This window comes from Alligator mississippiensis, chromosome 2 (genome assembly GCF_030867095.1).
Source record: "Alligator mississippiensis isolate rAllMis1 chromosome 2, rAllMis1, whole genome shotgun sequence".
Taxonomy (NCBI): Eukaryota; Metazoa; Chordata; order Crocodylia; family Alligatoridae; genus Alligator; species Alligator mississippiensis.
Window position 1 is genome coordinate 169,640,110 of NC_081825.1, and position 27,372 is coordinate 169,667,481.

General features: G+C 48.0%; 1 protein-coding gene across 1 annotated transcript; it reads left to right on the plus strand.

Moving 5' to 3' along the window:
* The first annotated feature begins 16,661 nt into the window (after positions 1-16,661).
* CLDN23 (claudin 23) lies at positions 16,662-20,186 on the plus strand. Its single transcript, XM_059722393.1, has one exon. It carries the CDS (start codon positions 16,897-16,899, stop codon positions 17,551-17,553), a length of 657 nt encoding a protein of 218 aa, XP_059578376.1. The 5' UTR covers positions 16,662-16,896; the 3' UTR covers positions 17,554-20,186.
* The last annotated feature ends 7,186 nt before the right edge of the window (positions 20,187-27,372 follow it).

Genomic DNA, 27,372 nt, shown 5'->3' on the forward strand with positions numbered 1-27,372 from the left:
TTCCTGCATGTGGTAAGTTTATAGAAAGGTCTGGGAGCTGTGGCAGAGCGTCTGAGTACTAATGTGGTACAGGAAAGTAGAGCTGACAATTGGCACAACAGACTACCTGCGTTATTGGACATTTTGCCTTTAGCTCTTCTCTAATTTAATCTAAAGGAAATGGTGCCCTCTGATGGACTAACTAAAAAGTGCAGCCAATCATTCAATTGTGATAGAGGTCCCTTGTTTCCTTCCTTGTAAACCTTTTTTTTTTTTTTTTTTTTGCCTTTAACCAAATCCTTGAATTCAGGTAGTAGTTAACACCTGACTTCATTAGGGAACATAGGTGATCATAATGCACTTAGTGTCACTGTGGGAGTCATTGGATGGTGCTGTTACAGTTAATCTTCCAAGTTCTTTATCTTAGCTGGGGAGCAAAGCACGGGATGAAGAGAAGCTGCATGTTGGTAGTCTGTGATGCTGTTTCTCAATGGGGGGAAAGGATCTATGTCAAGCAGCAACTGAGAAAATTGGTATATCTGCATTCACACAGTACTTAGAGGCAAAGGCAATTGACTGTCTGGAGTACAGCACTGAATGAGTACAGTTATAGCCCTTCCAGTTCAGGGGGTTATCCATGGCCAAAGCATTATAGCTGTGTTCCCTGGCAGCAGGTAGATTTTGCTGCTACCTCTCAACAAATGCTGCAGGACCAGGGACAAACTTTACTTTATAGGGCCCAGTGCAAGGTTCAGTCCCAGACCCTAGCTCTATATCAGACACCTACTAGCAGCAGCTATGAAACTGGTGGCTGCTAATACAGTGGGTATCCTGATTAGCACTTGGCTCCACACAATTGCACAGCTTACACTGCTCTACAACTGGCCCTAAGCGGGACATTGCCTGGTACTGGTCTGGGACCAATTTTCCAAAGTTGGGGTGACAGTCCCATTTCAAGAAGTCCTTGGAAACACTAGGATAGAGCCCTGAGATTTGGGATTGTCCTGGAAAATCTGGGATGGGTTGGTTATTTTAGATGTAGTTCTCCTGGGCCTCCATCTTTTTTCAGGTCACCACACACAATCCCAGAGCATGGAATAACCAGTTCCAGAGCCCTATAAAGGACATGGAAGTGCCACAGGGTGGTTTTTGTATACACCTTTGTGCTTTCAGCTTTGTGCCAGCTTTGCAGCATTTCAGGTGCAGAATGTGCTGGCAAGTAAATGTGCAGACCCCATCTTTGTTCAGCTGTTGTCCCATCAGACATGGGTATTTCTGGTGATTATGCATATTTTCAACTAAACCAAAATTTTGCTTCTGATTTTGGCCCCAACCAGAGATATGCTAAGACTAGGACCCTCCAGCTCTGTAACAGGGCACTCAGCTTTATCCAGCAAGTGTTCATCACCTTACAAAGTCACACCTGAAATCTATTTAAATCATGCTATGTAGGTGCACACAGCACTTTCTGAACAAAGTCAGTGCTGATTGCCTTCAATAGAGTTATTTTGGATTTAAACTAATTAACTGAGGTGTGGCTCTGGCCCATCCAGTCTTCTTCTTAGTTTATATTTAACCCTCAACCTTGAAGTGACTTTCTGAGTCAGCCAGTTCAATACTCTGGTCTCATGGACAACCATGTCATATAAACTTATCAGACTCTGTCCAAAAAAAGTTCATATTTTTCTTCCACTACTCCTGTTGCAAGGCTGTTCTAGTACCTCCCTGCTCTGAGAGCTAAATTCCTAGTCTAAATTTATTCATGGCCAATTCATACCCATGTGTTCTTGGGACAGTCTTATCATTCAGCTTAAACAGCTCTTCTTCTGCCCTGGGAGTAGTTATACATTCCTTTAATGTGCTTACAGAGGCAAAAAATATCCTTCCCTAGCCTTTGCTTGACCATACCAAACAAGCCAAACCCTTCTAACCTCCTCTAACATTAGACTCCCCATTCTCCTTGTCATCCTAGTTGCCCTTCTCTGCAACTGTTCCAATTTGAGGTCATTTTGAACACAGATGACCAGGTCTATATGCATCATTGTACAAGGGTGCAACAATAACAATTCTTTGTTATCTTTCTTGGAAACACCTTGACTACCTCCTAGGATAGCACTTTCCTTTTTTTAAAGCTTCATCACGCTCATAGTCATCCTATGATCACCTAATACACCCAGGTTTCTTTTTTCCTCTGTCACCTCCAGCTGAAGAACCCAATCTGTTTATAACAGAAATCCTTGTAATTAGCTGCCAAATGAATGCTCCTTCATGTGTATTATTGAATGTCATCCCATTTCTTTCCATCATCACCATCATGCCAATAGGACAGAGCCTCCTTACAAACTGAATGCCTTCTATCTTGATTTCTAGTTGGTCTCTAAAATTTGTTAATTTAAATCTACCTTTGATGATGATTGTCGATGATCATACCACCAAAGCTTGACATGACCACATAATAATTGACCAGAAAATGGCATTCTATGCATGGTATGCATTATAATTTATTGGTCATCCATTCTAATAATATCTCCTAGCCAAGTGAGTTGCATGGCCTTTTATCCATCAACCCATCTATACCACTATTAAGCAGTGTAGGTGACAAGATACAGCCTTGCCAACTCCTTTGGAAGAAGGAAACCTTGTCAGCTGTCTTATGTTAACTCAGACATACCCCTCTGTTCTGTAATCGAGCTCTTCTATCCAAAGATGCCAAGTTACCTTGGCAGCTCTCACAAATTTGCTCCATGCAATGACTCTAAGGCATGAGAAAAACCTAGAAAAACTGCTATGTACAACTTAATAAATTCTGCCTCTTCTTGGAAACTCTACTGAAGATAAAGATTTAGCTGACAGAAGAATGAGCAAATAGGAGGCTGCGCTGAGTATCATGCCTTTGTCATGGAATGCATCATTGATTCAAACCATTAACATAAAAGCAATGACTTTTCTGGGGACCAAAAACAGGGTAATAGTTGCCACACTTACCCTTTGAACAGAGGCAGAATAAAACCCTTTTCTGTTCATCAGGGATTATACTAGCACACCAAATGATCCGGAACAGCCTGTGCAGCGATGGACTAGGACTACTCTAATCTGTCTCCAACATCTTAGGGATAATAATACAAAGCATTGATGCCTGCCTTCCAGTGGAAGAGGAATAGTAGGCTGCAGACAGTCAAGAAGCATCTAAAAATTATATTCCCATCAATACAGCTGATCTTACAAACTCCTTCTGATGTCACAGTCACAAATCTTTCCTTGGCATGCTAATTGCAACCTTGCTTTTTTACAGCTCCAACTGCTATAAAATCGTAAAAAAAATGAGGGTTGGAAATTACCTCAGGAGGTCATATGCTCCAGAGACCTGCTCAAAGCAGGACTGTCCCCAACTATATCATTCCACCCAAGGCTCTGTCTAGCCAGGTCTTAAAAACCTCCAAGAATGGAGATTCTACCAGCTCTCTGGGTAACCTGTTTTAATGCTTTATTAACCTCCTACTGAGAAAGTTCTTCCTAATATTTAATCTAAACTTCCCTTGCTGCAACTTGAGACCATTGCTCCTTGTTCTGTTATCTGCCACCACTACAGCCTAGCTCCATCCTCTTTAGAACCACCCTTCAAATAGTTGAAGGTTGCTATTAAATCCGGCCTCAGTCTTCTCTTCTCCAGACTATATAAACCCAGTTCCCGCAGCCTCTCCTCAGAAGTCACATGCCCCAGCCCCCTAACTATTTTCACTGTCCTCTACTAGACTCTCTCCAATTTGTCCACATCCTTTCTGTAGTGGGGGGCCCAAAACTGAACTCAATACTCCAAATGTGGCCTCACCAATGCCAAATAGAGGGGAAGAATAATTTCCCTCCATCTGCTGACAATGCTCCTACTAATACAGCTCTGTATGCTGTTAGCCTTCTTCACAACAAAGGCACAGTTGGCTCATATTCAGTTTATTGTCCACTTATAACTCCCAACTCCCTTTCTTCTGAACTGCTGCTTAGCCAGTCAGCCCCCAGCCTGTATTGGTGCATGGAATTGTTCCATCCTAAGTGCAGGACTTTGCACTTGTCCTCATTGAACCTCATGGGCGAGTCCAGACAAACACAGACATGCAGTATGTAGCACTGCAGACCTGTCTGCAGTGTCACACACCACACATGCAGGCATTGCCCAAGCTGCTACTTTGCAGCTCAGAGGTTTTTTTGACCCCAGGAGATCCCGGGGTTAAAAAGCCCATGCCAGAAAAAAATGAGGTGGCGCATGTGGTAGTAGCACATGCTGCCCAAACCAGAGCCTGGTTGGCCGGAGCCATGCTCCGGCTGCCAATCGGACTCCTGCTGCAGGACTGCCACAGCTGTAGCTCCCAGAAGCCTGCAGGACCCCAGGTAAGGCTGCTGGGGCCCGCACAGTCCCTGCTGCAGGACTGCCAGGCCCCAGAGCCCCCTACCACACCCAGGGTAACCTGCTGTATGCCAGAACATTCATAGAACAGGTGTTCCCTGGGGACAAGCAGCAGTGGCACAAGGTATGCTGCTGCTACTTGTCCCTGGGAAAACACATTCTCACTCATGTGGACTTACCCCATGAGATTTATTTTGGTCCAGTCCTCCAATGTGTCAAGGTCCCTCTGGATCCCAGCCCTACTCTCCAGCATATGCACTATACCCCCCAGCTTGGTGTCATCTACAAACTTGCTAAGAGTGCACTCCATCGCATCTTCCAGGTTGTTGATGAAGACATTGAACAAAACCAGCCCCAGGACTGACCCCGAGTCCCTCCACTTGATACTGGCTGTCAACTAGACATCAAACCATTGATTACTACCCTTTGAGCCTCACAATCCTGCCAGTTTTCTATCCACCTTACAGTCCACTCTTCCAACAAGCAATCGTACTTCCTTAGCTTGCTTGCAAGAATGTTGTGGGTGACTATATCAAATGCCTTGTTATAGTCAAGGTATATCATGTTCATTGCCCTCCTCACTGTTTCTAATCACCTTGTTTTTCTCCAAGTGTTTAGAAATTAATTTCTTGAGGACCTGCTCCATGATTTTTCCAGGGACTGAGGTGAGGCTGACCGGTTTGTAGTTCCCTGGTTCTTCCTTCCTCCCTGTCTTAAAGAAGGGTACTATATTTGCCCTTTTCCAATTGTCCAGGACCTCTCCTGATCACCATGAGTTTTCAAAGATGATGGCCAGTGGCTGTACCATCACATCAGCCAACTCTGTCAACACACTCAGGAGCATCCCCTCCAGCCCCATCGACTTTTACATGCCAAGCTTTTCTAAATAGTCCGTAACATGTTCTTTTGTCACTGTTGGCTGTTTACCTGCTCCCCAAATTGTACTACCAGGTGCAGTAGTCGGGGAGCTGAGATATATATAACTGCATCCTCATTAATCCACAGCTGACAATTGAATGGTTAAGGCAGTAGCTGACACTGGGTGCGTCTACACGTGCATGCATCTGACTGTGCAGTTGTTAGCGTGTAGTAACTAGGATTTGCTTTAGCTTTAGCAAGTCCTAAATGACTGCACAATAACAGCTGGTATTTTTCAGTCCTGGCACCGCATGGGCCATTTCCAACCCTACTGTGCAGCAGCAGCAGCATCACGGTTCATGCCCACTGATGCTACATCACCATAGCAATGAGCTACATTGCCATAGCTTGTCGCTACAGCAGCATAGCATCGCATGTAGATACACCCACTTGATGACATGAAATAGCACCATTGCTTATTCAGTCTGAGAGCAGCAGCCAACATGGGCTTTTTAAGAACAATTCAGGACCAACTAACTTTATTTCTTCCTTTGACAACACAACTGGTTGGGTGGACAATGGGAATGTGGTGGACATAATAGACCTGGACTTAAGTCAGGTTTTGATCCAGTTACACGTGACTTTCTGATAAGTCAACTGGAAAAACTTGCCTTAGATAGAATTTCTGTTAGGTGGCTACAGAATTGTCCAAATAACCACAAGCAGAGAGTAACTGAAATTAGATTGATGGCAGAATGGTTTCAAGTAAGGTTCCACAAGGGCCTGATCCTGGTCTAGTAGTGTTCAATATTTTAGTAATGATTTGGATGCTAAAATAAGAGTTTCCTGATCATGTTTACAAATAACATGAAAATGGGAGGGACTACAGACAATCTGTAGAATAGGATTAGAATGGAAAAGGATCTAAATAGAAGCTGAAATGCACAAATACAGAATGGGAGATAACTGGATGGGTAGTAGCCATTGCTGAGAAGGATCTGGGGGTGTTATTGCATGACTGTTGTTGCAAGAACAAATACGTATGAATTGGCTAGGAATAAATTTAGACTGCAATGCGATGCAGTGACAAAGAAAAAAGAATTTTTGGGCTGCATTAACAGGAAGGAAGGGTACCACTCTGATTGGCACTCGCTAAGCCACAGCTGGGGTACAGCTCTGGCTCCACAATTTAAGAAGGACATATGGAAAGTGGACAGCATCCAGCAGTGAGTGACAAAGATGATAAAGTGGTTGGAATGCAAGCAGTGTGAGGAATAGTTGAGAGAACTAGGTAGATTTAGTTTGAAGAAAAGGGTTAGGGAAGACATGGTAACAGCTTTTGAATATCTGAAAGGCTGCCATAAAGGAGAGGGAGAACAACTGTGGTCCCTTGCTATAGAAAGCAGGACATGAAACAATGGGTTTAAATGCAGCAAGGCAAACTAAATTCAATTTCAGGAAAACACTTTCTTACTGTCAAAATAGACAGGACAACAAGCTGGTCAGGGAATCCATAGAATCTCCTTCACTGCAGGTTTTCTAGGGAGGTTAACTAGATGGCCCATGAGCTCCCTTCCAACTCTCTGATTCTAGGTAGTGCTTCAAGGACTGACAGCAGTACAGCTTAAAAAGCTATCAGATATCTGGGTTCTGACTGGAGCTTTGGTTGAATCAGATTAATTTCAGAGAGTGAGGATAGTGATACATAAACCAGGAAATAACCCAGTCTGTGCTCCCTGTTTTAGGGTTCAGTGGTGCTTCTGCAGGGCTCACAGGAGGGAAATGCCTATTTGTCATGCACAGTTTAAGCTGATGTGGCTGAACACACTGGCCATGTCTACTCGTGCAATTAATGTGCATGAATAAACTCCAGAGCTTATTGCTCCAGAGTTTATTTGCTCCCTAGTGCACCATTTGAACATGCACCGGGGAGCAAAAAACTTCAGAGTATATTGCCCCAGAATTTATTCATGCGCAGCACTTTGAGCCTGGTTGGAGCAGCCCCAGCTAAAAACAGCCCAGGACTGCTTCAGCTGGGCTCAGTGTGCTGCAGAGGGGCTGGCTGGGGCATGAGGGAGCTTCAGTGTAGGGCTAGCCAGTAAATAGCCCCTGCACTGAAGCAACCTTGTACAGTTGTCCCAGCCTGCCAGGCAGTGTCTACAAATGCGTTGCTGCACACAAAAAACTCTGGAGCCGGATAGTACTTGCAATTACAAGTACTGGCCTGTTTTGGAGTTTGTTAATTTTGTGCGCTGTAATAGGGGTGCACATACATGTTTACTGTAGAGCTAATTAGGCAGTTCTGCAGTAAACATCTCATGTAGATGTGCCCACTGTGTGTAGGGAGGGAAATACTGTCCATACTGAAGCCTGTGGCAAAACTCCCACTGACTTGAGCAGGGCTCATGGGACAAGTCCTTCCAGGTAAGAGGAGGAGGAGGAGGCAGGGAGTACTGTGAATGGAATCTGGTGTCCCCTGTATGCCTGCAGACAAGATTCACTGGTGCTACCTGTCCCTTAATGATAAGAATGATGTCCCCTTGTTTTCTGGTAGACAGAGATAGCTAGCTGTGTTTGTCTGAAGTCAGGCAGAAAGCAGTGGCACTAGAGACTAACTGGTTTAGAGAGGCATGAGAAAGCTTGTGTCTCTGAAACAGTCTCTAAGGTGCCATGCTACCCTGCCTTTGTTTCCTAGTAGAGCAAGTATTTACCTTCTGCAGTCACTGTGCACAGAATCCCTCCTTCCAGTGTGATAGATCCATTAGTTTTATTTGAGCTGTACCTTTTGCACCAAGAAATGGGAACAAGGAAGTTATGTGTGATTGTATTAAAACCAGTTCTACAGCCCCACAAAGGACAATGAAGTGCCACAGAGTGTTTTTTTGTATACAGGGTGCTGCAGGGTAAAAAAATATTAGCACTCTTAGATGTGCAAGCATGATTCACAAGATAAATCCAGAAATTTCAGATAGGAATCCATAGTGTCAAAAGCATTCAGCCCTTTCTTGGTATTTCTGTGTGTGCTCTGCAACAGAAGAATTTCTCTATTATTTTTCTGTAGTCAAAAAACAAGTGAAAACAATGAGTTGCCATTTTCCAAGCAGGGTCTCAAGTCTAAAAGGTCTAGACTTTTAGACTGAGGTCTAGACTTTTAGGTCTAAAGGTCTTTTAGGTCTAAAGGTCTAGATTTTTAGGTCTAAGCCACTGGTCAAGGGCCAGAGGCACCCTGCAGCAGGCAGCAGGGTTGTTCTGGACTGCGTGAGGGAAGAACTGGGTCTGCAGCAGCTTGGGTACCTTCCAGGGGTAGTTTTTAGTCCATGCGTGGCTAGTGGGACCACAACAACAAAGCCATTCCAGAAAACTGGGGGCTGAGTTTGGGGAGTATGACAAATGTGATCAATTAGTTTCAGTGTCCCCAGCTTCCCTTATGCACTGATGGGTCTGCACTAGCACATATCCCAGGAGTCACGGTCATGCCAGCTGCACCACACTGAGTAGCAATGACCTTTGCTTAAAGAGAAGGAAGGAAAAAGGCCTTGCATGTGTGCTATACTGGGGAAGGGCAAATGTGAATGGGCTGCACAGGTGCCACCTCAAGTAACAGTTGATTAGAGAAGGATGGATGTGCCCCACTGATTCTAGATCTGGTGTAAGACTCCCACACGGTTCTACACACTGGCAAGTGCCCTTGCCCTTTAACATCCTCACTCCAGACTCCCTGGATCGTTCTCTGCATTCAGAACACGTAGACACCTCAGCTTCACAGGCACCAAACAGATGCCACAGTAAACCACATTTCACACATGCAAAGTATGTGAGCCTTACCCTGCTCCATACTTCCTGGGTGTTAGACAAAGGCAAACATTGTAAAAACAGCTTCACACCTCATTCTGGGTTTGGCACAGGTGGAACAAATGTGGGTGGGTGGGTGGGTGGGGCGTGCTGGGGATTGGTGTCCCAAGGAGTGCCAGGGGAGCAGGGTAGACACGTTCTTTGTAAAGAGATCACAAACTATGCCTACAACCTTCATTTCTGCTGCCTTGCCCATAATAGTGGGAGGTGCCAAGGTGATTTCTGTCACCTCTGTGCTCCCTCTGCCCAAACAGGACTGCTACTAATGTGTTGCGTTCCCTTGTACTTGCCCAGCTTGTTGCTCAGCCTGTCAGAAATTTGATTCCTCAGGTTTTCTAGAGGCAAACTCGGGCACAGAAGCAACTTGCACTTCATTGTTGCTTGTCCTGTAGTACTGTCTATCACAAGTAGCAGGACCCTTCAAAAGGTGATGGTCTTATTTAACAAAGAAATTATAACTAAGCAATAGTAAATGCCTGGAACAGCCAAACAAGCTCCGGGGAATCGGTAATGACAGAAAACAGAGACAAACAGAAAAGCTTTAGTCCCTCAAGCGCTCAGTCATCTTATGGGAAAAAAAATTCCATTCCACAGAGCACTGGTAAAGCAAGAGTCAAGGACATCTGTCTCCCACTTGGGATCCTTTACATGAAATATGCCCTTACGGGGGACAAAATGCCATACTAAATGTTTGGGGGGGATGCCCCTGTCACTCCTATGGTGGTGCCTGTGCTGGGATAGGGAGCAGATGGGTGACTCTATGTTCCAGTCACCTTTCTTTCTGTGCTTCACAGCAGTTCTCAAAGCGGGGGAGGCTGTTTCACTGCAGGGGCAGGAAGCCATGCTTTTGATGGCCATCAAGCTCAGCATGAGGGAATGGAAGCAGGTCTGACACTGCTGTTGAAAAGCAGTCTTTGCTTAAATGAGTCAGGGTGTGGGTCTGAATAGAGCTCATGTGGACAACCCTCCACCCTGGACATGCAGTCCATCAAACTGCAGAAAATCTCACTGACAAAGCAAAGAGCTGCCAGAGAAAACCGTTTCTGTGCACAGGTTTGGTTGGTCCTGTACAATTTAGGGACAGGGCCACACAGTACTGAGCACTTCTTGCAGGCTCTGTCTCTGATACCTGGTTCCACATGCACAGACAGAGCTTTCTTATAGCACTACTCAGCATAGGTGGAGGAAGAAAAAAAAATTGGGGGAGGGGGGGCGGCTGAGTGCATGTGTGCATGTGCACACCCATGCCCCCCCAGCAGGTGAGTCTGCGGGGGGAGGGGAAAGGGTGGAGTGAGCCAGGGGCAGGGTGCTACTCAGCTGGGGCGGGGTGAGGGATGGAACCGTGGCTCACCTGGGGGAACCAGGGAGGTGCTCCTGCTGCACATGCCCAGTACTGCAGATGTGGCCTCACCAGTGCTGAATACAGGTGAAGAATCACTTCCCTTGACCTACCGGCAACACACCTACCAATGCAGCCCAGTATGCCATTAGCCTTCTTGACAACAAGGGCACACTGCTGGCTCATATTCAGCTTATTGTCCACTAACCCACAGATCCTTTTCTGCAGAGCTGCTGCCCAGCCACTCAGCCCCCAGCCTGTACTGGTGCATGGGATTGTTCTGCCCTAAGTGCAGGACTTCCCACTTGTCCTTGTTGAACCTCAGGAGATTTCTTTTGGCCCAATCCTCCAGTTTATCTAGGTCACTCTGAATCCTAGCCCTACCAGATTATATCTACTACCCTTGGCATATCTACTACCCCCACAGCTTGGTGTCATCTGCAGACTTCCTGAGGGTGCACGCTATGCCATCTTCCAGGCCATTGATGAAGACATTGAATAAAACCGGCCCCAGGACCGACCCCTGGGGCACTCCACTTAATACCAGCTGCCAACTACATGGGCACTATGTTTGCCCTTTTCCAATCACCTTTCCTGATTGCCACGAGTTTTCAAAGATGATGGCCAATGGACCTGCAATCACATCAGCCAACTCCCTCAGCACCCTCAGATGCATCCCATCAAGCCCCATGGAGCTGTACACATCCAGCTTTTCTAGGTAGTCCCTGACCTGTTCTTTCAGCACTGAGGGCTGCTCACTTTCCTTCTCCCCTTTCCAACCCTGCAAACTGTGCTGCCCAGTGCAGTAGTCTGGGAGCTGACCTTGCCTGGGAAGACTAAGGCAAAAAAGGCATTGAGCGCTTCAGACTCTTCTGCATCCTCTGTCACAAGGTTGCCTCCCCCATTCAGTAAGGGATCCACGCTTCCCCTGATCCTCTTCTTGCTACCAATATACTTGTAGACATCCTTTTTGTACCTTTCGCATTCCTTGCTAGCCGCAACTGCAATTGCACGTTGGCCTTCCTGACTTCATCCTTGCATGCCTAAGCAGTGCTCTTATATTCTTCCTTAGTTATTTGTCCAAATTTCCACTTCTTATAAGCTTTTTTCGTGATTTAGTTTACTGAAGAGTTGCCTGCTCAGTCAAGCTGGTCATCTGCCATACTTGCCAGTCTTACTGCACATCAGGATGGTTTGTTTCTGCGCTTTCACTTTCAGTAAGGTTTCTCTGAAGTACAGCCAGCTGTCCTGGACTCCTCTCCACCTCAGTCTGGCTTCCCAGGGGATCCTGCCTATGACTTCCCTGAGCAAACTGAGGTCTGCTTTTCTGAAGTCCAGGGTCCTTACTCTGCTGCTCTCCACCCTTCCCTTCCTCAGGATCCTGAACTCAATTACCTCATGGTACCTGCTGCCCAAGTTCCCATCCACTACTACATCACCCATCAACTGATCCCTGTTTATGAGCAGCAGGTCAAGAAAAAAGCATGGCCCCTAGTTGGCTGCTCTAGCACTTGCACCAGGAAGTCATCCCCAATACTCTCCAAAAACTTCCTGGATTGCCTGCACACTGCTGTATTGCCCTCCCAGCTGGTGTCAGGGTGATCGAAGTCCCCCATGAGAACCAGGGCTTCTCTGGTTGCGGAAACTTCAGCTAGCTGCTTGACGAAAGTCTCATCCACCACTTCCCCCTGGCCTGGTGGTCTATAGCAGACCCACACCATGACATCACCCTTGTTGCTCTCCCCTGTGACTCAGACCTGTTAAGAGTCTCTAGGTTAATCTCCAACTTCATACTGGAGCTCTGAGCAATCATGTGGCTCTTTTACATACAGTGCAAATACATATAAGCTGAAGGGAAACTTGGAGAACTCAACAAATTCAAGAACACCTGCTGCTAGTCTGTGTGCCACCCTCCTCCCCTTTCTTAAGTCTCCCTCGCTGGTATAGGTAACAACCTATGTTGTGCTATCATGGGCTGCCAGATGCACTTTGGGATAACTCTTCGTTTTTATGTTTTGAGGTGCAAACAATAAAATGTTGGACTGTAGACCTGTTTCTTGCCTCTTTTATAAGTAACCAACCTGCAAGTTTACCTGTTATCCAGGTAATCATGGTGTGAAGCCTCATTTGGCACAAATGGGCGTGTCTACATGTTCATTAATGCACCATATTTATGGCACATTAAGTTTAGTACTTGCAATGACAGGTACTAACTTAATGCACCAGAACGGGCACTACCGAGCATTAACGCAGATGATTGCTTTTTTACTGACATTAATAAGCACTAGACTAAAACTACTGCACATGTTTTGCCTGCTGTCCTAATGCACAGTAGAATTAGTCTTTTGCACATTAATCGTCTTGTGTAGACTTGCCTGCTGTGTCAGAAAGCCCCCCTAGAGAAGGTACAAAAGATGGTGGTAGAAGGGGTTTCTCTTCTGACATACCTACATGAGTTCCCTGTGTGACATGTGCTCAGCTGACAGACATACTCTGCTGTGGGCAAGGCTGTGTCTGAACTGGGAGCATCTTAGGTGTAGCAACATAGGCTGAATGGTGTAATTTCCTCTTCCTGGCTGAACTCTGCCGTGCAGACCCAGACTCAGCTCCCAGCTCTTTAGAAACAAGCACTGAGGCAGGTCAGAGAATTAAGATCAAATGATGCTTCAGCAGAAAGTAAGACACCTTGTGAGATGATAATTTATATGGAAAAAATATTTTTTGAAGTTGGGTAATAGTGCATTGTGTGTGCCACTGACAGGGTTTCATTTCCCCCTTTAAGTGTTAAATTAACTTTCCAAAAGGAGTGGCACTGTTTCTCTGAACAGCATTCAGCATGCTTTTTTTTTATCTCCCCCCGCAATGGAAAAGGTGGGAAGCAATAGAAAAATGTGGGGAAATGGACAAAAAGCCAACTTGTGCATGGGGTATTCATTTTCCACAGGCAAACCATAATTTTCTGATGATGAAAATCCAGAAAGGAGATTTTTCCTATGAAATGTCCAATTTTCAAGCCAGTTGTCTGTGCTCCTCACTCCTCCATGAAGCCAAGCCAGCTCCACCCTATCTGAGATCCTTCTTTCTTCTGCTGATGAGCTCAGAAGTTATTACTGACATACTTACATGGCCAAGGCAGTTAGGAATGGCACTAAATCCCACTTTGCACTCAGAGTGAGGCAGGATAGTATTTAATTGGGACAATGCATAGCTAGGCACATGACGGTTGCAGAGCAATCAGCATCAATAAAGGACAGCTAGGGGTGTCTTGGGGGACTGCCAAGGTGAAGGAACTGTTTGTGCTGGACAAATGTTAGAGCTTCAGCTACAGGTCACATCTCTTAAGTACCTTTGTCAGTGGGAAAGAGATAGGCAAGAAGGAGATTGCTGGGTGAACGGCTGTTTTCAAAGTCTGGGGCTTGAAAAGGAGGGACAGGAGGAGGAAACAAAAGGGGCTTGGAAACCATATCCCTGAGCATGAGGCCTGGTGGAAAAGAGGCTGCCCATGCTGAGATGGGCAGGCCTGGGAGAAAGAAGCATGAGAAAGAACAGAGAGGGAAGCGTCTGAGGGAAGCACAAACAGGCTTTTCATGTCAAGACCCCACCCCCAACCCATCTTCTCAGGGAAGTTACCTGGAACCCAGTTGTCAAAGGCAGAATGTCCCTGCCTCCTGCCCACAGGCTGACTCCCTACTCTGCTGTCCCCAAGCACTAGGGTCACGAGCATCTTCCCACTGCAATCACTGCAGAACAGCCTGCTAACTAAGTGCCCTTTATTATTAGTTAGAGGATAGGCAACAGGTTGAATTGGCTTCGTGGGGCATGTGGTTTCCAAAGTCTATAACAGAATAAACTGATATTTCGTAATAGAGAAACAAAAGCTCCTCTGCCCCCTGCAATCATTCATGTCACTCATTACAGTAACAATGACTCATGCTTATTGACCTTGACAGCTCCCTAGGCTGGCCTGCACCTCTCTGTGCCCTCCAAGCATGAGGAAGTGAGAGCTGAGAGGGAAGCAAAGGTTAGGTGTGCCATAACTACAGCTTGCCTAGGAGATGGCTAGTCAGAGATGCTGACTAGCTTGGGCCAGATGGTTCAGATCTTCTAACCTGAGGGTACTCACTGGAGACTTGGCCTTCTGAACCATCTATGGTTATACAGAAATCAGTGGCCCTTCATGCAAGGACTCTGGGTGCAGGCACCCAATGAAGCAACTGCAGGAGTTCCCAAAGGATAGTGGTTACAGACTGAAATACCCATGGGACACTACCTATTCTCCTCCCGCAACCCAGCTAGAGTAATAGTGACTGAAACACTGATAGCAGAGGGCTCCAGTCACAAAGCTACAGTCCTGCTCAGGTTGGCTGCTGCGTTATATAACTCTGAGCAATCTCGCCTTTGTACAGCTGGTGCTCTGGGCCTGTCTGGCTACTACTGCAGCTGTTATCTCAGCAAATCATAAATGTCTTCCACAGTGCAGCTATTACTCCAAGCACTAAGTAGGCCTGCGCAAAGTGGCAAGTATTCACTTTGGATTCAGATTTGGCTGATTTGGAGGGACAGTGATTCAATTTGGGATTCGAATCACTGTCCTGATTGGATTTGGCCAAATTAGATCTGAAGATTTGGTGCTGCTTCGGAGATTTGGCCATAGACTAAACAGGCAGCAGTCCTCGCCACGCTGGACGCAGCTGCCTCCAGCTGGTCATTCTGTTGTGGTGGGCAAAGTGGGGAGGAAAGGAGCTTAGGGGAAGGAGGGATTGGGGTGAGGGCTGGGACAAGCTGCCTGGCTGGGGCAGCAGGGGCCAGGGACTCGGGGTGGGGAGGCTTGTGATGCAGGTGTAACAGAGCTGAGAGTGGGGACTATGCCCTGCTGCTGCTTGCCCAGCTAGGGTGGGGGGTGCAATGCAGGCCTGGCTTGCTCCACGCAGGAGGGGGGCGCTCGCCCAGCCGGAGTGGGCAAGCATGGGATGCAGGCACTGCCACCACTTGCCCAGCTGGGGTAGGGGGGTGTGGGATGCGGGCCCTGCTGTTGCTTGTCCAACCGGGGTGGGGGGTGCGGGATGTGGGTGCAGTAGTGCTGGGAGCAGAGGCTATGCCCTGCTGCTGCTTGCCCCTTTCTGCCCGGAGGGAGCCACGCCTGCATCATGCCCCCCAGCCCTCTCCAGCTGGGCAAGTGGCAGCAGGGCAGCCCCTGCTTCCAGAGCTGCTGTGCCTACTCTGTTTACCAGGGCACTCCTCCGAGTTACTAGAAACAATGGCCATAAACTGAAGGAGAGCAGATTTAGACTGGACATCAGGAAGGAATTCTTTACGGTGAGGGTTGCCAAAATATGAAATGGGCTTCCAAGGGAGGTGGTGCTTTCCCCCACCTTGGAGGTGTTTAAAGGGGATTAGACAAGTACCTGGCTGGGGTTACCTGACCCCAGAGCTCTTTCCTGCCCAGAGCAGGGGGTTGGACTTGATGATCTAATACAGGGGCGGGCAGTTATTTTGGACAGCGGAATGCTTACTGAGTTTTAGCAAGCCATTGAGGGCTGCATGACAGGCAACTGAGGGCAGATAAATATTAATTTTCTAAATTTTTTAGGGGCCTTGTGGGCTAGATGGGCCCATCATGGCTTGGTGGGCCATGTCCGGCCTGTAGGCCACATTTTGCCCACCCCTGATCTAATAGGTCCCTTCTGAACCTAGAAATCTATGAAATCAAGACCTCTCCACTCCTGTCCCCTCCCTAACAGAGGGCCATAGGTGACATGTGGGGGGGGGGGGCATGTGCCCCCCCCTGAGAGCGCTGGTGCCCCCCGACAGCAAGTGTTCCAGCTGGTAGGGGGGCACGGACAGCACTTGTGCCCCCCTAAAATTGGCTCCACTGGCAGCACTGCCCCCGTCCTACACCCCCAGACTCGGGATGCACCAGTTGCCCATGCAGAGGGCTGTGCTCTGAACTTCCAAGAGGTTTGAGGACTGTGGTGGCACCCAGCCTGGCGGCCACATGGGGATGACTGGACGATGCCTGTTCTGGAGCAGGGGGAGGTGGGGGAGCAGGGAATTTTTTTTAAAATTAAATTTGGCTAAATTGGCCCAAACTAATTCCAAATGCAAGAGTCCAGAGCCATAATTGGGCAAACCTCCTCCACCCGCACAGGGGGGTAGGGCTTCAGATGTTTCCATATCTTTTGGCGGGCATCCGAGGTGCAGGGGAGGTGCGGGGGGGAGCAGGGAATGCCCTGAAGAGCCACCAGGGTGGCGCACACCCGGCAGGTGCGCGGGGCTGCTCGGGGTCTCTCTCCGCTGCACCCCTGGAGGGGCACAGCCTGAGCTGGCACGGCACGAAGCCCCCTCGCTCGGGGAGGCAGCAGCAGGGCGCGGGGCTCGGCGGGCGCGGGCTGGCCGAGGCGGGCAGCCCACGCCCCGCCGCAGGCGCCTCCCCGGCGCAGGTGGGTGCCGGCAGGCGGGCAGAGGCGGCATGCGGACGCCAGCGGCGATGACGGCGGGGCTGGTGCTGGGTCCGTGCGGGCTGGTGCTGAGCCTGACGGCGGCGCTGGCCCCGCACTGGCGCGAGCTGAGCGGGCTGGAGGCCGAGCCGCCGGACGTGCGCTACCAGCAGGGCCTGTGGGACCTGTGCCGCGAGGTGCAGAGCACCCGCGTCCGGAGCTGCGGCCTGCCCGACACGCTCGGCTACTTCGCGCGGGCGCCGGTGCGGGCGGCCCGGGGGCTCGTGGCCTCGGCGCTGGGCGCCGCGGCGCTGGGGCTGGCGCTGGCCGCGCTGGGCGTGCGCTGCTGGCGGGACGAGCCGCGGCCCGCGGTGGCCGGCCTGGCCGGGCTGGTGCTGCTGGCCGCGGGGCTGCTGGGCCTCGTGGCCGCCTCCTGGTACGGCCACAGCCTCGAGGCCCTGCCCGCCCCCGCCGGCAGCTCGGCGCGGGCGGGCTACAGCCTGGTGCTGGCCTTCCTGGGCAGCTGCCTCGGCGTCCTCGCGGGCTGCGCCCTGGCCCTCAGCTTCCGCCGCGGCTGCTGCTGCCCGAGGAGGCGGGCGCCTCCCGCGCTGCCCTCCTACACCAACCCGCTGGACGTGCTGGAGGGAGAGAGACCCGCCCGCGCCCTGCCCTGCGACTCCGACCTGTAGCTGGACCAGCCTGGGGGCCACTGCCCTGCACACCAGGACAGCGGCTGGACAACGGGCAGCACCCGCCCGAGCCCCATCCCACCAGGGTGAGGGCGGCAAGGACCTGCACCTCACTTGGGAAGGGCAACAAGGACCTGCTTCTCGCTGGAGAAGGACAGCCGAGCCAGACCGGAGGTGTTGGGGCTTGGCCTTGGGGACGGCAGATGCCAAAGCCTGTTTGTTGTGTGAGCTGGAAAGGGAGCGGGGAGAGTATTGGGGCCTGAGTCGAGGGGCCGTCCTAGAGGACCTTCCAGGCCCTCGCTGATACGAAACCCCACGCCTTTATGTCCTCTGTTTTTCTCTTCAAGAGAAAGGGCGCAGTCAGCACTCCTCGGGTCGGATTGTCAGCAGCGTCGAACGGTCAGCGGGTGCAGTTGTGCTTGAGGACCGGGGGAAAATTCTCCGCTGCGCTCAGGGACACCAATGGATACGGATATCTTCTGCCTCTCCAAGGGAAAAATAGAGGACATAAAGGCATCCAGTTCCGTATCAATAGAGGACAACTGGACTGTCCTCTATGATAGGTGCTGGTTCAAAAAAAGTCATAAAGCTGTGCAGAAATGCCTGCATCTGTCAGAAGCTTAAAGCTCACTGGAAACCAGTGGACTTCAGGCTCCAAATTGCCTGAGTAGCTTTTAGCAATAGGATTGAGGAGCCCAAATTCCTTTGAGTCTAGTCTGCCCCATTATCCTACTCGTGCAGACACCCATGCTAGCTTTAAATTGGCTAGGTTGGACACTGGTAATAATGTTGATGTACCAGAATGGTGGCCAGGAGCCCAGGCAGGTTTTGTAGGCTGTGCTAAACCACAGGTTGCTGGTGGCTATCTTGTTAGAGTCTCTAGCGAATGTAAGGGGTGGTGGGGAGCACAGTAGAGGCGACCACCCCAGGCACTGGCACCCATGCATTTGTGACTGTGAACTGAAACTTGCTGCTTCCCCTTTGCCCCAGGCCCCTGGTCAGGTCCTTACACTGCTGCTCTCTTAAGTTTCCAAGCTGCAGCCTGGGTGCTGCATAGTGATATTAGCACTGTGAGGTGTGCAAACACCTGTAAGTGGTTCAAACATAAACCCAGAGATTTCAGATGGGGATGCCATAGCATCCTTCTGAGCTGTTGTAGGCTTTCAGAGTTCTTTACATGAGAATCGCTCTATTATTTTTCTGTTGTCAAAAAAATCCAAGTGGAAGCTCAGAGCTGGCATTTCTCGAGGGACATTGCAAGTCTTAAGTGCTTGAGAACCACTGCTGTAGGTAAAGATAGCTTGTGTACAACTACACAAGTTGTAGATCTACCCCATGGCTATTGCACTGAGAGCTGTTGAGTATTCAATACTTTTGAAAACTGGTCACTTAAGTGTCTTACTTTTAACTGCCAATTTTTGCAGTTCTTGGCTTGAGATTTTAATCAACATACAGTACAACAGTGAGAAAAGTAGCTTGGGGCATTGCCAGTTAATCACTTTTGTTCTGCATAAAGACTCAGTTCATCCCTCAACTTCAGAATTTGCTATACCGACTCTGAGCTTTCACTCCTTTCTTTAGACAGTAGATGAGTGAAAGGACGAGTGGGAGACTTGGTCTTTTGTAAGTTTCAGCTTAAGTTAACAAACTCAAACTGCAGATTTTACAGCTCATGCATGAGAGTATAGGCCACATGGCAAACATAGGAAACAGGCAGAACACACAAAGCAGCAGGTGCACAAATTGTCTTAGAAGCACTGCAACATAGTGAGACTTTCCTATTATTGTTAGGACTGAAACCTGTTGCATTTAATGGCACAACGTAACCTTAAAGTATGCTTCTGCTCTGTTAAGTATAATGGTCACTTTTCACCAATTGATCTGCCTGCAGAAATTAAGAATTCAAGCAATTTACGGTATAATTTTACTGCTTTTCATTTGCTGCAGAACCAATATGTCATTGGGTAGGGTTCTCTCAAAATAATTGTTACTGGAGTTTTGAGCATAGCATCCTTAAAGATGGCAGCCAGAGAGCCCAGCTTATCCAGATTTTTGAGTAGTCAGCGCACACACCTCACTTGTAATTGGAGCAGGTATGATTGTGGGGGAGGGGGAGGATGGTCAGGGAGGCAGCATATTTGGGGTGGATGGGAGTGGAGTCTTTCTAAGAGGAGAGTCTTTATTGTTCCCCTCAATCCTTCAGAGGGAAATGTTAATAGGAATTGGTTTAAGTGGCAGAATAACTGGATTGGTACCTATTCAGTCAGGTGTCATATTGAAACATTGTGTAGTGGAGAAAGGAGGGTTAGTTAAGAACTAAAACTAAATTGCTTTTCACCTACCAAAGAAGGGAGATATCCTATGTTCAAAGAAGTGCATGTTTCATTAGAAGCTACAGCCATTGTCACACTGTAAAAAAAATGGGAAGGTGAGGGAAAGAGAGAGAGAAATATCAATCAAGCCATGTTTGTCAGTGAAATTTGTCACTGCACCGCAAGACTGATGCCAACATTCTTTGAAACTACAGCTGCAACTGTCTCCTGTAATTTTTTATCTTTTTCAAATGCCTCTGATTATTAAAATAGTTTCTGCTGTTGCAAGAAGCTTACTGGAATAAACACCTGAGACATTGGTTCCAATGGGACATTTATTAATGGGGGGGGGGCTTATAAAACAAAATGTAAATATTTTGAGAGAGAATTATGTTTCATCCTGTAACATACAATTCTTTCAAGTACTGCATTTTGAGTGGAGAGTCAAAAAACAAACAACCCCCCACCAAAACAAAATGAATAAACCCATAATCTTTCCTCAGAGGAGGGAACAAGGTTTTGTCAGTGGCTTTGGTTCCTATAGATGCTTTTAAGACCAGCAGGCTTTTGCTTGAGACCAAGTTGCCACCACAAGCTACCAGTTTCCTTCCCTGCTAGGTGATTGCCCTAATTCACCACCAACAGAGGCAGCATATGGGAGAGGAGGAGGGAAATAACATCCCAATAACTTCAGTTCCCTCATCAGCTTAATTTTCCTTCTCTGTACCCCCTCAAATCCCATAAGACCCTGCTGCTGCAGAGAGCGATGTTAGTATGGCCAGTGGCCTCACCAATACCTTTACCAGAAGCAGCATCTCCAATGGAGTATGGGGGTGCTCACAAGGAAGTTAAGGCTACTCTGACTCTGCTGTGGATATCAGTTGTGATCCCCTGCTCCATAGGATGCAACTGAAAGGGGGGAAAAAAATCTTGTGTGCTGGTGTGGGAAGAGGGGGCAGGAAGGAGGGTGGGCTTAGCTCTTCTGGCCATACAGTGCAAAAGGCTGCTCCAATACACGGGGCTATGGCTGGAGCACATGCTTTTATCACAGTGCTTTCCAATCCCACCCCACATGCTCCTCTAAGAGGCACAGGACAGTCCCACCATGCTAGTGCACCTCTACTTGTGGGAGAAGTGTTTTGGCATCAGACCAGAGCTTGCATGTGTAATGTGGTCTCTTCACTGCCATTCCAGCTGTGGCCACTTCCTGATCTGCCTCTACAGGAGACACATGGGGCTGTTCCACGTGGCCACAGCTGCACCCACAGCACAGCGCTCCTGGAAGGATCTCAGCACCACGGTTGAGAACCACCAATGTAATCCTCCCAAGGATCGCAAACTTGATGTGGCTGAAGCTTATGTGCTATTAATGACCTTGAGTGTGATGCTATCTGTAGTTTTGTATTGGTAACATCACCCAGGACTAGGGACCTACCTAAATAGTGGTTTTGTGGATTTTGTGAAACGGCAAAATAGCCTTTGTCCATGATCACTGGGAGATCTGGCATTGGCTGCAATTTCCCGCAAAAAATCAAACAACAAAAACAACCCCCCAAAAAGCAGTCATGACAGACTGAGTGAAGATGCCCTCTACCAGTCAGTGACAAGGAGTGGGGCTGGCAGGGCCCCTCCACCAATGAGTGGTAAGGAGTGGGGCTGCCACAAAACTGGTTCTTTGTGTCATGAATGGGCTGTGAAAAACCCTTGGTCTTGCCGTGACTTAGGTATGTCCCTACCCATGACAGCAAGGTTTAGAAACTGTTACTCTTGACTTGGCAATCTAAAAATAAAAGTACTCAAATGATAGAACAGGTGGATGAAGAAACAAATACTTCACAAGGGCTGCAATGACAGATGAAGGCTGCAGCAGAATAGAAACCTCCAGTTGCCTTGGTTTTCCTTGCCACTGGATTAAGGTTTCCTTCCCATGAAGTATTGCATGGTTGCCGATGTTGAGACACCCCCTATAGCAATGGGCATGTGGTAACAGGTGCAGGTGCTAGTGATTACCAGAAACCCCTAGTAGTAAACCTACACGGAGAGCATGATAGAATGATAGCTGTTTTGTACTTAGAACTGATACACCTGTGCAACTCAGCAGCTGCAACTGTGACTGAGCAGGCCTATTTAGGACCTACCAGGCTCACCCAGTATGGGGAGGGGGGCTAGAAAAGATGCCTTGAGGCAGTGGTGCTCAACATGTGGGTTGCAACTCAAAAGTGTGTCTCTCAAAAATATATGAAAGGGTTGCAAACACATTTTTAAAATGGATCATATTGCATTTTTTTTAAACATAGATGCTACTTGTGCGTCACCATATGTTACACTATATATTTTAATAAAGAGGGATCTAGGTTTCTGATTGCCATGGAAAAACATGGATTTTCCCCTTTAAAGGTGCAGGGGGAGGACATAATACATTAGAGGCTGATTTGGCGGGGGAGGGCAGCCACAGGAAACCTGTTGGGGAGGCATGTGCCTCCCCACAGATTTGAACACCCACAGCAGGCATAGGGCTGCAGCCTGGCTGGACCAGCACAGGCAAGAGGTATCCTCTGCAGCCTAGCAGGTGGGACCCAGTGTGGGAGGGTGGAGTGGGATGGCCAAATTCATTGCTATTGCCACTGCCACTGGGACCCCTGTGCCAGCTGTGCTATCAGCAGTGCAAGGAATAACAGATGGGGAGGGGTGGAGAAAGGGTGCTGCACTACCCTCCCCTCCCCTGCTCCTGCTGCCAGCCACTCATGCTCTACCCTGCTGCTATGGCCTGGCCTCCGCCACAGCCGCCACTCCCCTGAGGTTGCCAATGCTGCCAACACCTCACCGCCCCTCAAGGGTAAAGCCATGGCCTGAGTAGCAGCAGCAGCATCCAGGCCATGGTGGCAGGGTAGAGCTGTGGCCTGGCAGGCGAGTGGCTGGTGGTGATAGGTGAGGACAGTGTGGTCTGTCCCCCACTTCACCCTCTTCCCTGTTACTTCTTGCACTGCTGGCAGTGTGGCTGGTGTGGGGATCTCCACAGCAGTGGCAGCATCAACAAGTCTTGCTGCCTTGCTTTGTCTTCCTGTGCCAGGTCCTGCCCACTGGGCTGTAGAGGCAGCTCCTGCCTAGGCCAGTCCGGCCAGGCTGCACTCTGTGTCCACTGTGGGTGCACAAGGCTGGGGGGGGGGCACATACCCCCTCCCACCCCACCAGTCCCACACACCCACTCTCGCTCCTGTGTACTGAGTGGGCCGGTGTGGGGTCTATGCATTGAGAGTGACAGGTACTGACATGGAAATTGGGCTGTTTTCTACTTTAATTAATTTACTGGGTTGGGACTGGTCATTGGTGTTTACAAATGGGTCTCAATACAACAAAGTTCGGCAATCACTGCCCAAAAGTGTAGCTTGCTTTTCTACCTCACTGAATCACTCTGTCTGCAATCCAAATCAAGTAATGAACCAAACTAGAGCACCCATAGCCTGATGGACAACCTTTACAGCAATTGGCTGCAGGGAAGGACGGCACCCAGGGCCAGAGAATTTGCGTGATTTGATATCGACATTAAGTGTAGCAAGGAAACCAGATGTGCAATGAAGGCACCTAGCAGAGCATGGTGGTGGCTATGTCCTTTCTTGGTCTTTTGGCTTTTCCTTTCCAAGCGCATCCACAGAATTAGTTCTGCTATCAAGACCAAGGTTGCTAACTTGACTTTCTGGCATCTGAGTAACATCAGGACGTGTTTCATAACCATTAGTCTTCAACTGACCAACTCATAAGACACGACAGTCAGTATGCACACCTTTATTTTTTAGGTGTATGATGAAACAGAATACTTTGCAACTTGATAAAGTCTAATCTTCTGTGGGGATGGATGATACCATATTTAAATTCAAAGTCATTTTGAGTTTGGGTTAAAATGAGCCTCCCTTAATTAGGTTGGATCCAGGGAAAAATGTATATGTTTTGCCATAATTATTAGAAGGTCATCTTAAAAATCAGCCACCACCACTCAAGGGACAAGACAGTAGGGGGAGGCAAGTTGCCCACCCCTTGCCCCAGCCCTTCCCCTCCCAGGTGCTTGTAAACCTTGCTGCCGCCTCCCCACTCCTGCCACTTCAGCACCCTCTTCCACTTTCCCTTGTTAACTGTCAGCTCTGTGTTCATGAGGGAGCCCTGGCACCCAACTTGCTGGACTTACAAAGAAGTTTTTCTATTCCCCCCACTCCTCATCTAGCCAGAACTAAGCAGAAGAAAAGTTTAATAGGCATCTTGGGCCATACATTCCAGGGGCCCAGTATGGGAGGCCTATTTAACCTTGATTAACTAAAATTTGGTTGCCAGGTTAGGGAATGCTGAGGGAAGAGACCGAGTCAGAAGGGGTACGAGTGACATTTGAACAGTGGTTAAGGGTTCATCACAACATCCAGCCCATTGGAGCCCTGACCACAAATGCTGTCATACTTTTCCTGGGATGACTGGTGGAAATCATCCCCACAAAGTTTACGAATACTCCAAGTAATCCCATTAAGTATGTTAAAAGACTACAGTAAGATCTTAAAGTTATGCTAAGCTGAGGCTTATTCACAACAGGTAAAATACAACACACTGATGCTGACTTCACAGTGCAAGCATAGCTAGGCCATCTGAGAAGAAATAATGTGGTATCCCTTCCAGTATATCTTCTATATTCCTAATAATTTCAAGCTGGCTCCTAGGTGTCTGGTTACTCCTTAAAACTTAATGTTTTTCGTGGTTGTTAATCAGTTTCTTGAGGTGTTCCAAACCAGATAACCCCTTGTCACTGAAAAAGGTAATTCATTTAAATTGAAAGTGTTTATATAACAGGATTTTCCCTGTCAATTACGGCTTTGGATCCTCTTGATTTACACAATTAAAAGACTGCTGGCTGGGCTAAGGGTATAAGAAAGCTGTAAAGCAGCAAACAGTGTGCTTCAAGGGAGAGAAATCTCTCTGACACCATCCATTGCTCTCAAGAAGATGGGATAAACAGATTGTCTACCTTCAATGATCATGCTAGGAACCTTGCTTGTCAACAAATTACCCAAGTGCCTTGGAATGGTAAGATCCCAGTTCTTGCTCTCTCTTTGTCTTTCTCCCTCTTTTTCTTTCTAGGCATAGTTTTCTGAATCTGAATTTTATTAGTTAAGCTTGAGCTAGGTTTCCCCAAATACTCAATTAAACCAGGGTAATATTGTAATTGTTTTCATTTGGTTTTCCTTGCATGGCTAGTACTACTAGTACCATTATAAATTTCATATACTTAGCAATAAATAACTTTTATAGTCAAACTGGTGGTAACTGGGTGTATTTTTCCTTCTCTATTTTCCCTTCCCCACTTGCTCTGCAGCAACGCTTATTTTACCTAAGCCAAAGATCCCTGTGAAGCCCAAAAATACTGTGGGGCCTGTTAATCGAGAGGCTACCACTACTAGGATAGTTAGGGCAAAAGATTGGGATGTGCCAAGTTTGAGACACATAAGGAGATCAGCTTGTATATAGGGTGATTGACCCAGTTTGGCCAGATGTGCCCTAATGAACTGAATGCTGGCCCATGAGGGTGTCAGCTGGACAGCCAGCCGGATTCAGAGGTATTCTGTTCACCTGCATGCTTATGTCTGACTGCATTCTATTGGTACCTTAATGAACTGATTCCTGACATACGATAGTGTCAACCTGTACATGCTGAGCGGGGGTGAGGGGGGGGGGGTGAGAGACTGATTTGGTGGCTGGAGAAACCCAGCCTCACTGAAACTGAGTCCTGCAAGATAGCTTCCTTGGGGGTGAGGACATGCAGAAGGGAGAAATACAGCTCCATATAGAAACACAAGCAGCACATTAATAGAATTACAAAGACCCTAGAAACATACATCTAATAAATGAGCACACCCCAAAGTAATGGGCAAATCTGGTACTGCCCTCCAGCTCGGACATTGAGCATATGGTTGTTCCAACCCAACCACAGAGCAACACCCCCTCCCCCACTTATACTTGAATCCAAGACAAGGGGCTTTCCCCGCCTTCCCCAAGTTAAATGAGGATAAACCTCATCTTCCTGTATTTACTCCCATCTAAGAATCATAGAAAATTAGCATTGGAAGGGACCTCTAAGTTGACCCTTGCTCAAAGCTGGACCATCCCCAGCTGGATCATCCCAACCAAGGCTTTGCCAAGCCAGATCTTAAAAAACCTCCAAGGGATGGAGATTCCATCACCTTTCTGGGTAACCTGCTCCAGTACTTCACTGCCCTCCTAGTAAGAAAGCTTTTCCTAATATCTAACCTAAACTTCCCTTGCTGCAACTTGAGACCATTGCTTGCTGTTCTGTCATCTGCCACCACCAAGAACAGTCTAGGTCCAGCCTCTTCAGAACCACCTATCAGGTAGTTGAAGACCACTATTAAGTCTCCCCTCAATCTTCTCTTCTCCAGACTAAATAAGCCCAGTTCCCTCAGCCTCTCCTCAGAAGTCATGTGCCCCAGCCCCCTAACCATTTTCATTGCTCTCCTTTGAACTTTCTCCAGTTTGTCCACATCCTTTCTGCAGTGGGGGGCCCAAAACTGAACACAGTACTCCAGATGTGGCCTCACACATGTTGAATATAGGGGAATAATCACCTCCCTTGATCTACTGGCAATGCCCCTACTAATGCAGCCCAGTATGCTGTGTTCGCTTTCTTGGCAACAAAAGCACACTACTGGTTCATGTTCAGTTTATTGTCCACTGTAGCCCCCAGGTCCTTTTGTGCAGAGCTGCTTCTTAAGCCAGCCAAGCCCCAGCCTGTACCAGTACATGGGGTTTTTCTATCCTAAGTGCAAGACTTTCAATTGTCCTTATTAAACCTTGTGAGTTTTTTTTGGTCCAAACCTCCAAATTTTTCAAGGTCTCTCCAAATCCTAGCCCTGCTCTCCAGAGTATCCACTACTCCCCTCAGCTTTGTCATCTGATAACCTTGCTGAGGGTGCAACTCCATCCCCATTTTCCAGATCATTGATGAAGATACTGAACAAAAAACTGGCTCCAGGACTGACCTGTGGGGCACTTTCCTTAATGCTGGCTGCCAACTAGCCATACAGCCGTTGCCTACTGTGCTCTGAGTCTGACAATCCAGCCAGTCTTCTATTCACCACAGTCCGTTCATTGAGCCTGTACTTCCTTAGTATGGAAGGAAGAAAATTATTGGCGATTTCAGTGCTAGAGTGGGCAGGACTCTGAACTATGGGAAGGAAGAGGTGGAGGAAGTCATATATATCATATATCTGGACTTTAAAAAAGCCTTTGATCTGGTGTCCCATGATTTCCTCATGGAAAATTTGGCCAACTGTGGCCTCAACTACACCACAGTCTGAAGGCTGGGAAATTGGCTCTGAGGTCAGACCCAGAGAGTAGTAGTTGGTGGAAGTAAATCTTTATGGTGCTCCATGACCAGTGGTGTCCCCCAAGGCTCTGTCCTTGGACTGGTTCTTCTTAGCATCTTTATCAACAATGTGGACATTGGTGTCAGAAG